The sequence below is a fragment of the Cyprinodon tularosa genome, unplaced genomic scaffold (assembly GCF_016077235.1).
Source record: "Cyprinodon tularosa strain WSP-4 unplaced genomic scaffold, ASM1607723v1 ctg33, whole genome shotgun sequence".
Taxonomy (NCBI): Eukaryota; Metazoa; Chordata; class Actinopteri; order Cyprinodontiformes; family Cyprinodontidae; genus Cyprinodon; species Cyprinodon tularosa.
In genome coordinates this window covers 2,042,564-2,057,727 of record NW_024039041.1, presented here as the reverse complement: position 1 = coordinate 2,057,727, position 15,164 = coordinate 2,042,564, and the positions used below count along the sequence as shown (strand labels likewise).

The following is a 15,164-nucleotide window of genomic DNA, read 5'->3' as shown; positions in this document are numbered from 1 at the left end:
ACACACACACACACATTCTGGTTTTTGCCCTTTGTGGGGTCCTCCAGTTTTTTGGTGCTTTATGGGATCCACCCTTTCCAGTGGTCCTACACTGCTGTAAAAACAAGGGATGGATTTAAAAAAAAATCCCAATCCTTAAAATCACTTCAGTTCAACAAATTTCTAAAGTTTTATCCAAAAAGGCATTTGGCGACTTGTGGGATCCCGTTCCTAGCATTGCCAACTTGTGGGGTCCACTCGCATACACACATACATATCAAGTTTTTATGTGTTTATGGGGCCCAAGGTCGCCATTAGCAGATGCTGAGACCAGCCTTGATTATTAATCCCAGTTTCCGCATTTTGGACTAAAATAGTTATTTTTGTAATGAGGAATGATGCACAGTTCTGCCATACAGTCTGACCATTTGAGGTAATCACTGCAATCGGGTGTTTTCTGTAATGGTCAATCAGATGACACCTGTTGACAGGTATGTTGGTCCACTGTTAATGAACAAGCTGCTTAAAGGTTGAATATGGAAGACGGGCAGAACAGCAAGATCACGTGTGTCTAAGTTGTAGTTGCAACGGCCGAAAAACAACTCCAGCTGCTGGGATCCCAGGCTCGCTGCTGATATGCAAGTGACCACCAGCCTGCAGCATGTCCTACAAGTAACACGGAGGAGTTTATAACTCACAGCTAACATTAGCCACGTTAGCAAACAAGCTAGCTTTCCGATCGAGGAGAAAAGTCACCATTTCCATGTTTTTGATGGCTTAGAAAACGTTTATATGGGTCGTCTTAACCTAAATCTGTCAGGTCACTCCTCTTCAGGAACACCTCCAGGACTCTGAAGCAGCTGCTTGACTCACAGTCTTCCCTGTTTCCCCCTGTGCTAGCTTGGCAACCGTGCCAAACATACTATTGCATACAATGGCTTATAGATGTAAACATAATGCCATTGTCAAAGCCGTAAATATTTTTATAATTATTATCAAGCTAAAAATAATTTTTTAATGAAATGTTATACTTTCATTCTGCAACCCTCCAACCTTTAAATTTCTCTGGGACACTTTTTAAAAATTATTTTTCAAACAAAATTCAAAATCAATATTCAAATAAAATAAAATTATAATTTCATAATCTTTATTTTTTTTTTTACCATTTTCAGTTTCTACTTATTTGAATCACTATTGTGAATTTAACCTTTTCTTTAACGGGAGGGGATGTAAACTTTCAAGCACAACTGTTTATGTAAAACCTTCCATTTGCCTTGAGACATAAAAAGAAGCACGCTACACATAAAATTTTCTGACAAAAATGAAAAGACCACTTTTATTGTTGGCATTAACAGTTTATGCCACAGTTGTCAAACTGAGTCCCTTTCCAAACAGATTAATCCAAAAATATGCAGTAGGGTTTTCGGTGCCGCTATGCGGCAACAACAGCCTCAGCCTGAACTTATATCTAAACCAAACAGTTTTTGTTGTACAAATACTGAAATTACATGCTTTTTAGGACTGCATCCTTAGTGTCATGTTAAGTTTTTTTTTTTTTTTCCAGTGAAAACTCAAATTTAAAAGGCATCATACAGAGATATTTAAACAAATAAAAAATCCTTTGAAATAACATTTCCTGCGCCCGTAATAAAAATAAATTAAAAATAAGATAAAATAAGAATTGTGAAATGTGTATATTTGTAGGCCACGGGACAGTAACAAATCCTGAGCAAACCTCTACAACAGAACACATAAAGGATTAAACATTTTAAGATCCTACCTCAAATGCTTCGGTTTTACCTCAGTTCCATTAGGTGCTGTCACACTACACCTTTCTTCTCAGGGCTGTAATGTGATTTTTAATGTAGTATTTAACTGCTTTCCAGTCCCTGTTTCTGAGAGCTTGAGGTTCTGCATCAATACAGCGCTGACACTCTTCTTTACCAGGAACTTGACCTCTTCTGATAAATCTCTTCAAATGTGTGTTCACTGCAGCACACTCGTCTGGGGTCCAGCTTCTCCTCACAGCAGTTTGCTTTCCTATGTAGGCAAAAAACACAAAATATTGTAGGTTTTCTTTTGTGAAGAAAATTTTAGTCACTTAAAATAGCAATACTGTTTGATAGATAAAATATGTCATACCCGTAACAAGTTACAAGTAACACAAAAAAAAATTCTGTATTCACAGAGTTTTCCAGTATAATTTTCCACGCAACAATTAAGCAGTAACTGTTATGTTCTGTCATCTAAAAGCAATTTTTCTCTTTTTTGTAGGGTTGCAACGGTACACAAAAATCACGGTTTGGTGTGTACCTCAGTAGGGATGAGCAAGTTCACCACTATCTGTGTCTGTTCAACCATCTAAATTATCTGCATCTATACTCGAAGTGGGTGGGGTCTAAACGTGAAGTGGGCTTGGTTCAAGCAGAGCTGGATGGGGCTTAAATTGGTACATCGTTTTTATTTTATTTTTTTTTAATTTAGACTTTAGAAACTCAGAAGCTGATCAAATATCGGGTTAAATATCGGTGGGGTGGCCGATGTCCGATATTCAGTTTTAAGGCCGATACCGATAGGGGGCCGATTATATCGTGCATCCCTACACCATAGCATACAAGTCAGCATAGATGAATGTGTTTAAATGTACTTTTACCTGTGTGCAGGGCTCATCTGGGATTGGTCCATCATTTAACGTCATAGGAACAGGGCTGGTCTCATTCTCAACTGCTGCTGCAGGAGTCTGAAGGCCTTTCACCTGAAATATAGAAGGACAAGAATGGATTTAGAACTGAATGAAGAGACATTCACAGGCAAATAAGATCATCTAGCGGTCAAACATTTCTGAAACAGCACAGTGCTTCAACCAAGAGCACAGCATGGTCTTTAGGACTCATCAGCAGCTATTATGATCGGATCAATGCAAAGATTGTGTTTAAAGATGCAACAGCTCAGAGAGTGCACAATGATGAATGTTAAAATCACAGCTGAGGTCATGTCAGGTGTTACCATGGTGCCTTAAAAACAGTTACAGTAAGAACTGGACGGGAGGGCCCCACATGGCTCACACTAGAGACAAGGGAGTGTGTAAAGGAGGGACTACAGAAAGAATGCATTTGGAAAATTGAAGGACCCCATAAGGACATGACTGGAAACATGACGGTGTGTGTGACATTACCTGGTCTTTACCACTCAATAGCTTCACCTGATAACTTTCAAGTCATGCAAGCATTGAGCCACTTTAATAATAGAACACCATAGCATACAAGTCAGCATAGATGAATGTGTTTAAATGTACTTTTACCTGTGTGCAGGGCTCATCTGGGATTGGTCCATCATTTAACGTCATAGGAACAGGGCTGGTCTCATTCTCAACTGCTGCTGCAGGAGTCTGAAGGCCTTTCACCTGAAATATAGAAGGACAAGAATGGATTTAGAACTGAATGAAGAGACACTAACGGGCAAATAAGATCATCTAGTGGTCAAACATTTCTGAAACAGCACAGTGCTTCAACCAAGAGCACAGCATGGTCTTTAGGACTCATCAGCAGCTATTATGATCGGATCAATGCAAAGATTGTGTTTAAAGATGCAACAGCTCAGAGAGTGCACAATGATGAATGTTAAAATCACAGCTGAGGTCATGTCAGGTGTTACCATGGTGCCTTAAAAACAGTTACAGTAAGAACTGGACGGGAGGGCCCCACATGGCTCACACTAGAGACAAGGGAGTGTGTAAAGGAGGGACTACAGAAAGAATGCATTTGGAAAATTGAAGGACCCCATAAGGACATGACTGGAAACATGACGGTGTGTGTGACATTACCTGGTCTTTACCACTCAATAGCTTCACCTGATAACTTTCAAGTCATGCAAGCATTGAGCCACTTTAATAATAGAACACCATAGCATACAAGTCAGCATAGATGAATGTGTTTAAATGTACTTTTACCTGTGTGCAGGGCTCATCTGGGATTGGTCCATCATTTAACGTCATAGGAACAGGGCTGGTCTCATTCTCAACTGCTGCTGCAGGAGTCTGAAGGCCTTTCACCTGAAATATAGAAGGACAAGAATGGATTTAGAACTGAATGAAGAGACATTCACAGGCAAATAAGATCATCTAGCGGTCAAACATTTCTGAAACAGCACAGTGCTTCAACCAAGAGCACAGCATGGTCTTTAGGACTCATCAGCAGCTATTATGATCGGATCAATGCAAAGATTGTGTTTAAAGATGCTACAGCTCAGCAAGTGCACAATGATGAATGTTAAAATCACAGCTGAGGTCATGTCAGGTGTTACCATGGTGCCTTAAAAACAGTTACAGTAAGAACTGGACGGGAGGGCCCCACATGGCTCACACTAGAGACAAGGGAGTGTGTAAAGGAGGGACTACAGAAAGAATGCATTTGGAAAATTGAAGGACCCCATAAGGACATGACTGGAAACATGACTGTGTGTGTGACATTACCTGGTCTTTACCACTCAATAGCTTCACCTGATAACTTTCAAGTCATGCAAGCATTGAGCCACTTTAATAATAGAACACCATAGCATACAAGTCAGCATAGATGAATGTGTTTAAATGTACTTTTACCTGTGTGCAGGGCTCATCTGGGATTGGTCCATCATTTAACGTCATAGGAACAGGGCTGGTCTCATTCTCAACTGCTGCTGCAGGAGTCTGAAGGCCTTTCACCTGAAATATAGAAGGACAAGAATGGATTTAGAACTGAATGAAGAGACACTAACGGGCAAATAAGATCATCTAGTGGTCAAACATTTCAGAAACAGCACAGTGCTTCAACCAAGAGCACAGCATGGTCTTTAGGACTCATCAGCAGCTATTATGATCGGATCAATGCAAAGATTGTGTTTAAAGATGCAACAGCTCAGAGAGTGCACAATGATGAATGTTAAAATCACAGCTGAGGTCATGTCAGGTGTTACCATGGTGCCTTAAAAACAGTTACAGTAAGAACTGGACGGGAGGGCCCCACATGGCTCACACTAGAGACAAGGGAGTGTGTAAAGGAGGGACTACAGAAAGAATGCATTTGGAAAATTGAAGGACCCCATAAGGACATGACTGGAAACATGACGGTGTGTGTGACATTACCTGGTCTTTACCACTCAATAGCTTCACCTGATAACTTTCAAGTCATGCAAGCATTGAGCCACTTTAATAATAGAACACCATAGCATACAAGTCAGCATAGATGAATGTGTTTAAATGTACTTTTACCTGTGTGCAGGGCTCATCTGGGATTGGTCCATCATTTAACGTCATAGGAACAGGGCTGGTCTCATTCTCAACTGCTGCTGCAGGAGTCTGAAGGCCTTTCACCTGAAATATAGAAGGACAAGAATGGATTTAGAACTGAATGAAGAGACATTCACAGGCAAATAAGATCATCTAGCGGTCAAACATTTCTGAAACAGCACAGTGCTTCAACCAAGAGCACAGCATGGTCTTTAGGACTCATCAGCAGCTATTATGATCGGATCAATGCAAAGATTGTGTTTAAAGATGCTACAGCTCAGCGAGTGCACAATGATGAATGTTAAAATCACAGCTGAGGTCATGTCAGGTGTTGCCATGGTGCCTTAAAAACAGTTACAGTAAGAACTGGACGGGAGGGCCCCACATGGCTCACACTAGAGACAAGGGAGTGTGTAAAGGAGGGACTACAGAAAGAATGCATTTGGAAAATTGAAGGACCCCATAAGGACATGACTGGAAACATGACGGTGTGTGTGACATTACCTGGTCTTTACCACTCAATAGCTTTTCTTCTGTTGCTGCAGGAGCTTGGGTTTTTTTCACCTGGATCACAGAAAGAACTCATCTTAAATCACATCACAGATCAAAGACTCAACACATTTACATTGTCATAGTCCAGAGTAATATTAGAAACATCGATAATATCAGAGAAATACAACATTTGTTTTTTGTAAAAAATAAAAATAAAAAAATCAAGAAATCTACACCTAATCTAACCAACTCACCTCAGTACGCCAAGGCCATTTTGCTTTACCATAGTCATAATCAGTTTCATCTCCTATTCCTATTTTCTTAAGAGAAAAAAGGCACAAGAGTGGCTTGTCGTCAACTATGATTTTTTTCATGGCACAATTCGGATTTTTGTGGTTGTCATTGACTAGTCGTCCGAGAGATCCATCTTCTTCAGATGCATCCAGGCTGAAAAGCATAAGAAAAATTGTTGTAGTTTAAAGTTTTATTGAAAGATGCATTTTCAAAAGAAATTCCTAAGAGTAGGGATGCACGATATTGGGATTTTGGCCGATATCCGATATTTAAAACTAGTGTTGCACCGATACCAGTATCGGACGGGGCCCCGATACTGCCCTAAAATGGTGGTATCGGTAAGTACCAACAAATAGGGCACCGATACCATTTTGAGAGCCATAAGTTTATTCAACTATTGTCACCCATTCCTGGTAGGCAATACAAAGTTCTACTGGATTCACTTTGTATTAGATTTTTTCCTGCTTCACAAAGGTAGGCAGCAGCTTTACAAAGCCATGATGGCAATTATTTTACATTATTATGGTATCGGTATCGGCCGATACTGCACAGCCAGGTATCGGGTATCGGTATCGGGGCCAAAAATGGCATTGGCGCAACACTATTTAAAACTCATGTAGCCGATAACCGATATCGATACCGATGTTAAAGCTGGACAAAAATAAGTAGTCATTGAAAATAGCAGTTTTGTTATCCATTTCTGATCAAATTGATTTTTAAAAACGCGGTATCGATCTATTTTACTTTCAAAATCTGGTGAAATTTCATCGTTCTGTTACAAACTCTCGTGATATTTTGCAAATTCTTGTGAGATTTTGTTAGTAAAATAGATCGATACCGCATCAATATATCAACATATAAAAATATGGCAAGATTTTGTGAATTTTTGGGGGATTTCGTAGCATAACGATGACATTCAGCAATATTTCATTAGTAAAAGAGATTGATATGGTGTTTTTAAATGGCAATATATCAGCATATGAAGATATTGGGATATTTTAATGTATCAATATTTTTTCCCTCATCTTTAGAAGTTTTTAAGTCTGTAAAAAAGAAGTTTTTGAGGAAGAAGAAGTAGTAGTATTTATTTATTTTTTTTTAGACTTTAGAAACTCAGAAGCTGATCAAATATCGGGTTAAATATCGGTGGGGTGGTCGATGTCCGATATTCAGTTTTAAGGCCGATACAGGCCGATACCGATAGGGGGCCGATTATATCGTGTATCCCTACCTAAGAGTATGTGTCTTTTAAAACATTATTCAAATATTAAACCCATGTTTTGGGGTCAAATCAGAATTTATCCTATCTAACAAAACATCCATCTATTCATGCTTACCACAGGCGATTGTTCCGATACTCAAAGTCAAAGAGAAATGTGCTTTCAATCTTTGAGTATTGTCTTGACCGGCATTCTTCCTGTGTCAGGAGTTTACCCCAATACTCCAAGACGAAGTCCCCTGGTTCAATGGGGTGTGTGGCAAAAACTCCTCTTCCTATAGTAATATAAAATAAGTCAGCATTTAATTCTGGGAACTCAAAAAGAAATGCAGCACTCTTTAAAAGTGAGGTTGAGGTTCTTATGTCTCATTGTATTACCTGCAGACAATGCTCAGCACTCTCCAAGTTGTGTTGCTCAGTGTACAGGTAAACTGCTTTTTTGATCAGCCTTTATGTGGCCATCTAATGTTTTTGATGCTGACCCATCCAGATCAATGTATCATTGAGGTCGCGTCTGCTCTATTCTGTTCCCTTTACCTGAGAGTGCTGTGTACCATTTAGTGCAGGCAACACACTAATGAAGCATACGGACATCATACAACTCAGACTTTTGACAGACAGATGTACTGTATTGATCCCAAACTGGGAAATTACAGTTTAGCAGCAGCAAGGCATGGAACTAAAATAGCAATATTTATATATACACAGGTACTACCAAAACAATTAAATATATCCTGAAAAAGTTCTTGTATTTTCAACTTAAAGAGTGCAATTGACATATCACAAACGCAGACATAGGCAAAGGCTGAGTTGGAATTCAGTGTTAAGCCCCTTTCAGACTTGCACTGGAAAGGGGTAATATTGTGGAGTCTGTCCTTTATACCGCAAGTCATCTGTCCTGCTGATTGTACAATTAAGATAAATACAGCTCATCAACAAATGAAATAGGCTGATTATTGACAGAACTGGGTCCTTGTGACACATAAGTCCTGCCTTTTCCTGCATGATGCTGAGTTCTAGTTTTGTTAGCTGTAAAAAGAAACCTTTTTCAACATCATTTTATGCCAAATCATATTTATACTGAACCACAACAAAGTGCAGTAACTGGTGTGATTAATATTCTTAAGCACTGCATTAGGCTGGATGGTGTTGTATTTATTTTCTTTTATTCTTGGAGTATGACTTTCTTCCACAAAACCAAATAAACAAACAAATTTTCATCAAGTTCATTTGGGAATTTTAAATTGACCGAATAGTTACTGTGGCGAAAAAATTCAAAGCTGGACAGATCTGCATCTTCTCTGATGGAGCATGTGGCCTCCTGCATTTCAACAGATTTCAACAACAGCACAGTGGTCATGGTAGTTGATGCTACACAGGCTTGATGTATGTAAAATAACTTTAAAGTTTTTTAATAAGAAAAGAATTGAAGGAGGAAGTCCAGCTTTTAAAAGAAATTCTACATGAATTATGACATTTATTTTTAAAGGCCCCATATTACCAATTGCTTCTGAAATGCACAAGTTGTGTCAAGGAATCTTCTGTCACTTACCTTTACAACTGTCAATGAATCTCGAAATAAACCCATCCTTGTCAGTGCAAGACAGAATATCTGTCTTTGCTTCATCTATGGGCTTTTTCCTTCTCCTCCTTGTGGACATAATGCTCTGTGAAAAAAATGTAATCATTTAGTCGAGGCAATCTTCCATGAACACCACAAACCTCAGTCTGATGCTCATTTCAGAGTGTGTATTTATATTAGGGCTGCAACTAACGATTATTTAAAAAAAAAATTTATATTAACCTCTTTATTCCAAAATAAACATTTTAGACAGAACTAACAAGCACACAAGTACAGGTTGCTCATTAACTGTACTGGTGCAATATGAAAAATAAATGTTTGTGTTAAAACTACGCAAACTTACATGAGAAATGTAGCTGTACATCCACAAAATATAGGATACTTTGTTTCATAAAGTGCAAAAAAATACATTTTTGTTTTAAAAGCCCCTAAGGGGTTCAAACAATAGGTCCCCCCATTTCAACAAATTAGTTTTTTTAGACTAGAAGAGTTCTGCCTTTTAAGACAGGAAAGTATAGCAGTTAAAGTTGCTACTTGAGAAAATACTGAACCATAGAGATAAAAATAGCCCTGTGATTCAAATTATAAATTGTATTTGGAATAAAAATGAGAGAACTAGGGGTGTTAAAAAACACATCCTCCAAAGACAGATATTTACATGGGAATGTGGCATATAATTAATTACTGATCCTGCATATACATATACTGATCCTGCTGGATTTTATTCTGCTTTACTTCCATAAATTGCAGGATCTTCTAAACTTTAAAAGCCTTGCCCTCATAATTTGCAAGTTAGTTTATTTATAAAGAAAATATAAATGCTGCTTAACCTAATTCAAATGAAATTAAAAGTAAAATAAGTAGCCAACCTTATCACTGTCTGTAACCTTCTAACACGGTAAGGAAAGCATCAGATGAGCTACCTGAGAAACTAACGTTACGTTTCCCCACTTTAAAACCAAACAAACATGGTCGCTCATCCTGCTGATCAGCTCTCTTCACGCCATCGAAGGCTCCAACGTGTTTTCTTTTCAGGTGCTGCATCATAACAGTGGTGCTTCCGTGCCATGTTCATTTGTTTTTACAAAAGTTGCATGTTACGACTTTTTTCACTTTACAAAGCGCAGGCTATTTTAATTATTGTGATCAATTTGCGCCTTCAATCCCGGCACATGCGCGCTTCATTTGCAGTCTGGACGCTGAGGGTAAACATCTCCTGCGGGAGAACGGGGTTAGGATGGGGGAGGCGCCCCACGGCAGAGTAGGAACGATGCATGCTTTCACGTAAGAGTCTCCAAAAGCCGCCAGTGACACCAAAAAAAGTCGCCAGATTGGTCGCTAGTCACTTTTTTGAAAAATAGTCGCTGGAGGGGTCTGAAAAGTCGCTGAGTTGGCAACACTGCACCTGCGGCGCTGGCTCGCTCCGCCGTATTTTTATTCCTTCCCCCGTTTCAGTCTAGTGGATGTGATGACGGCGGCGGCGGATGACGCATTAATCGCGCAACACAACTAATCGATGATTAAATTCGTTGCCAACGCTTTTAAAAGTCGATTTTTATCGATTCGTTGTTGCAGCCCTAATATATACACATATATACATATACACACACATTATTATTATTATTATAATATATATATATATATATATATATATATATATATATATATATATATATAGCAGCAGTTCCGGTGACAGTTCCGATGGCTCGTCGAGGCTCGTTGCAGCAGTTCCAGTGGCTCGCTGGCAAATGGCACGCCGTATTACTGGCCGGAGCCACTGAATTATTTTGTCATGTAGTTTTTTGATTGCTGTTCTTTGGTATTTAATTATTTTTTGGGTATTTTTCTGGCCGTTTTTCGGCAAATGCCTTATTTATAGTACTTCTAACTAGATTGTTTTATATATATATATATATATATATATATATATATATAGATAGTGATGTTATCGCTTAATAACCTGTATTAAAATGTACTCTTTATGTGTTTTTTTTTTTTTATTGTGATGTTATTGCTTAATAAACTGCATTAAAACTTTTATACGATCACATTTACTTGATGGAACGGAGTAGTTTATCTGCCTATAAGTGGCCTCGGCCGGCAGCAGCCGCCATCAGCCTCTCCGATGTCAGGCTGTGCCGGCAGCAGCCACCATCAGCCTCTCCGATGTCAGGCTGTGCCGGCAGCAGCCAGCATCAGCCTCTCCGAACGGCAAGCTCTGCCGGCAGCAGCCACAGTGGAACAAATGCACCAGGGGACCAGGAGGGTGCCAGCGTGTTTTCATGGGGGCACAGAAAAGCATGAAATAAAAAACAGGGCAAAGGATTTAAATATATTAAGAGAACTGCATGAAGGGAAATTTCTTTTCAATTAGGTTCAATAAAAATTCTATTTCTTATGAGGTCAATATACATTCATAATTTAGGAATTTTATATATTTATTTACTTAAGTTAAAATTGCCATTTTCTATTAAATCTGAATTAGAACTCAGAAAAACTGATAAATTCAGCTATAAAAAATCAGAGTACCTTTTTTTTTTGTTTAGAAAAAAAACATTTAGCAGATGAAAAATGGGATCGCTGATGAAGGTTCTCAGTCATCCAGGTCATAGTCATTCCGTAAAAATTCAAAAAATATCCACTGGACTTGGTTTTCAAGATTTGAAGACGTTTCGCCACCTCTCCAGGAAAGAAGAATTGAGAAGAATTGAGAAAGCTTCCTGGAGAGGTGACGAAACGTCTTCAAATCTTGAAAACCAAGTCCAGTGGATATTTTTTGAATTTTTACGGAAAAATTGGATCCTATCTCAATACGACTGAAGCTATCACCTTACTGTTTTTAAGGATACATTACAATAACATCACAATATATAAAAAAAAAAAAAAACTTCTACTTAGAGATACTATAAATAAGTTATTTGCCAAAAAAAGGCAAGAACAAAAAATAATAAATAAATAAATGAATAAATTAATATGGTATTATTAAGTTATTTAACAAAAACCGGCTGCTGCAGCCACCAAAACAGTGTCAGTAAACCTGGGCGTCGCTCGGTAAGCCTACTGATAGGACAGCTGGACTGTCATCATGGTGGCAGCGTAGTGGCCGCTGCCGACGGTGGTGGCTGCTGCCAGCAGAGCCTGCCATCGGAGAGGCTGACGGTGGCTGCTGCTTGGCGGTTCTAGACAGGGGCCAATGGGAGCCAGTGCCCCTGTAAATCATGTCCTGGCTCCTGTACTGAAGAAAAAATGCTTATAAGAAATTCTAATGATGATATGCGCTGGAACAGACTTGGTTACTAATAGGTCCTTTGGATCTATTTCATTTTTTTCCTTTACTAATTATTTAAAAACAGTAAGGTGATAGCTTCAGTCGTATTGAGATAGGATCCCATTTTTCATCTGCTAAATGTTTTTTTTTCTAAACAAATAAAAAAGGTACTCTGATTTTTATAGCTGAATTTATCAGTATTTCTGAGTTCTAATTCAGAATTAATAGAAAATGGTAATTTTAACTTAAGTAAATAAATATATAAAATTCCTAAATTATGAATGTATATTGACCTCATAAGAAATAGAATTTTTATTGAACCTAATTGAAAAGAAATTTCACTTCATACAGTTCTTTTAATATATTTAAATCCCTTGCCCTGTTTTTTATTTCATGCTTTTCTGTGCCCCCATGAAAACACGCTGGCACCCTCCTGGTCCCCTGGTGCATTTGTTCCACTGTGGCTGCTGCCGGCAGAGCTTGCCGTTCGGAGAGGCTGATGCTGGCTGCTGCCGGCACAGCCTGACATCGGAGAGGCTGATGGCGGCTGCTGCCGGCCGAGGCCACTTATAGGCAGATAAACTACTCCGTTCCATCAAGTAAATGTGACCGTATAAAAGTTTTAATGCAGTTTATTAAGCAATAACATCACAATCAAAAAAACAAAACATATAAAGAGTACATTTTAATACAGGTTATTAAGCGATAACATCACTATATATATATATATATATATATATATATATATATATATATATATATATATATATATATATATATATATATATATAAATATATAAAACAATCTAGTTAGAAGTACTATAACTAAGGCATTTGCCGAAAAACGGCCAGAAAAATACCCAAAAAATAATTAAATACCAAAGAACAGCAATCAAAAAACATGACAAAATAATTCAGTGGCTCCGGCCAGTAATACGGCGTGCCATTAGCCAGCGAGCCACTGGAACTGCTGCAACGAATTGAGCTCTCTGTCTCTCAGGAATGGTTTGACCAAGGTATTATTCTATTAAATCAGCTTATTTCTCCAGATGGGGATCTTATGAGCTGCAATGAATTTGTTTTCCATTTTCATTTCCGTCCCAAAAGTAGAATATACTCATTTAAAATTTTACACAAATACTACCCAGTATAACTTTTTTTTTATTACAGTTTCTGCTCTGCATATCCTGAATCCCATTTATTTTGGAATTGCTCATACAGCAAAAGGTTTTGGAAAGATGTTTCCAAGTTCATTACTGACAATTTATTGGAAGGTTTTTTTACTGTCTTTTGAATATGTAGTTTTAGGATTTCTAAAATATGATAAGGGGATAGAACAAAGGGCTCATGTCATCAACTTATTTATCATTATGGCCTTTTACACAAATGTAAATTCTCCCAGCAGAAGCCGCTGTCCCTAGTATTGTTTATTTCATATATCAATACAATCAAAACAACTTTCAACAAGAAGGCAGTGAAAACTATATTTTTCTATATGTTCAAACTACAACTTCTGTTCTGAATGAGTTAATCTTTTCTTGAATTGTTTTGTAATAGATCCCCTTGGTATGTAGTTGCCCCTTATCTTTCTATTTTCTTCTTTTATTTTTTCTCAAATCCGCCCCTGTTTTCAGGCTTATGTTAACTGTAAAGACTTATCTTGGTTGTTTACACTACGCCTTTTCCACCCAAAACGGCGTCTTAGCAACAAATGTAACGTGACATAATTGTTTACTTATATCACTTCTCTTGTATGCATTTGAAAATTTTGCTTAATAAAATTTATATTTACAAAAAAAAGCCAGAAGCTGCGTTAGCTTCGCGCTAGCTTCGCGCTAGCTTCGCGCTAGCTTCCGACTATTGTAACCCCAGAAACTAAATGCTAACAGTAATATGAAATAATGCTGTTGTGTAAAAAAAACTCACGGACTCGACCTGTTGAATGCAGAGGCAGAGAAATGTAAACTACTCACCGATTTTCAATCACTTTATCGTTGTCTGGCTTGACTCTTCTGTTACTTGTGTACGTTCCTTCCGTGTTGTCAGTGCAGCGATTTGATTGGCCAAAAGTTTCCAATTCGCGCGGTGTGTATCCAACATCGCGGGAAGTGTAACATCTGACTTCCGGTGGAAAGCGGAAGACGGACACACACCTTTACACACATACCCGATTATTGCTACCATACCGGCCAATTTTAAGAGATGGAAAAAAAAGCAATGGCAGCATCAGGGGGGGCTGCTGAGCACATTTGAATTGAAATCGGATTGGGGCCCAGCATTTTGGGCCCCACTCCGATTTTGGACCCCCTGCAGTGAGTGTGCTCCCACCGATGGGACCCTGCACGGATAGATATGTAAGGACACACACACACACACACACACACACACACACACACACACACACATATATTATGTAAATTATATACTTTACAAAAAACTGTGAAACAACTGAAAATATGTGTTATGTTCGAGGTTCTTCAAAGTAGCCACCTTTTGTTTTGATTACTGCTTCGCACACTCTTGGCATTCTCTTGATTAGCTCCAAGAGGTAGTCATTTGAAATGGTCTTCCAACAGTCTTTAAGGCGTTCCCAGAGATGCTCAGCACTTGTTAAAGCTTTTGCCTTCACTCTGCTGTCCAGCTCACCCCAAAACATCTCGATTGGGTTCAGGTCCGGTGATTGTGGAGGCCAGGTCATCTGGCGCAGCACCCTATCACTCTCCTTTCTTGGTCAATGACCCCAAACACAGCCTGGAGCTGTGTTTGAAAAATAAAGGATGGCCAAACTAAACACAAACCGGATGGAATAGCATGCCACTGCAAGACGCAGTGGTATCCATGCTGGCTCAGTATGCCTTCAAATTTGAAAAAATCCCCAACAGTGTCACCAGCAAAGCACCATCACACCTCCTCCTCCATGCTTCACGGTGGGAACCAGGCTAGTAGAGTCCATCCGTTTACCTTTTCTGCGTTGCACAAAGACATGATGGTTAGAACCAAAGACCTCAAATTTGGACTCATCAGAATATAGCACAGATTTCCACTGATCTAATGTCCATTCCTTGTG

The 15,164-nt window shown here is 38.7% G+C and overlaps 1 protein-coding gene across 2 annotated transcripts; it reads right to left on the bottom strand.

Moving 5' to 3' along the window:
- Positions 1–1,287: 1,287 nt before the first annotated feature.
- Positions 1,288–14,369, bottom strand: LOC119789070. 2 transcript variants are annotated; one of them, XM_038293833.1, is made up of 11 exons: positions 14,071–14,369; positions 8,800–8,914; positions 7,366–7,522; positions 5,989–6,181; positions 5,747–5,806; positions 5,225–5,326; positions 4,577–4,678; positions 3,929–4,030; positions 3,281–3,382; positions 2,650–2,734; positions 1,288–2,019 (listed from the first exon to the last, which is right to left on the bottom strand). In XM_038293833.1, exons 2-11 carry the CDS (start codon positions 8,906–8,908, stop codon positions 1,805–1,807), a joined length of 1,227 nt encoding a protein of 408 aa, XP_038149761.1. In that variant the 5' UTR covers positions 8,909–8,914; positions 14,071–14,369; the 3' UTR covers positions 1,288–1,804. The 2 variants fall into 2 exon arrangements, with proteins under 2 accessions (XP_038149761.1, XP_038149762.1); XM_038293834.1 differs by having other exon boundaries at positions 1,853–2,019; positions 2,633–2,734; positions 14,071–14,348.
- Between the last annotated feature and the right edge of the window lie 795 nt (positions 14,370–15,164).

What these genes read in the sequence shown, in the direction of transcription:
- LOC119789070 (XM_038293833.1), bottom strand. Translation starts at nt 8,908, where the DNA reads ATGTCCACAAGGAGGAGAAGGAAAAAGCCCATAGATGAAGCAAAGACA. An exon ending in ATTCATTGACAGTTGTAAAG is followed by an intron (nt 7,523 to 8,799) that starts GTAAGTGACAGA and finishes ATATTACTATAG; the next exon opens with GAAGAGGAGTTTTTGCCACA. An exon ending in CAGATGAGCCCTGCACACAG is followed by an intron (nt 4,031 to 4,576) that starts GTAAAAGTACAT and finishes TCTATATTTCAG; the next exon opens with GTGAAAGGCCTTCAGACTCC.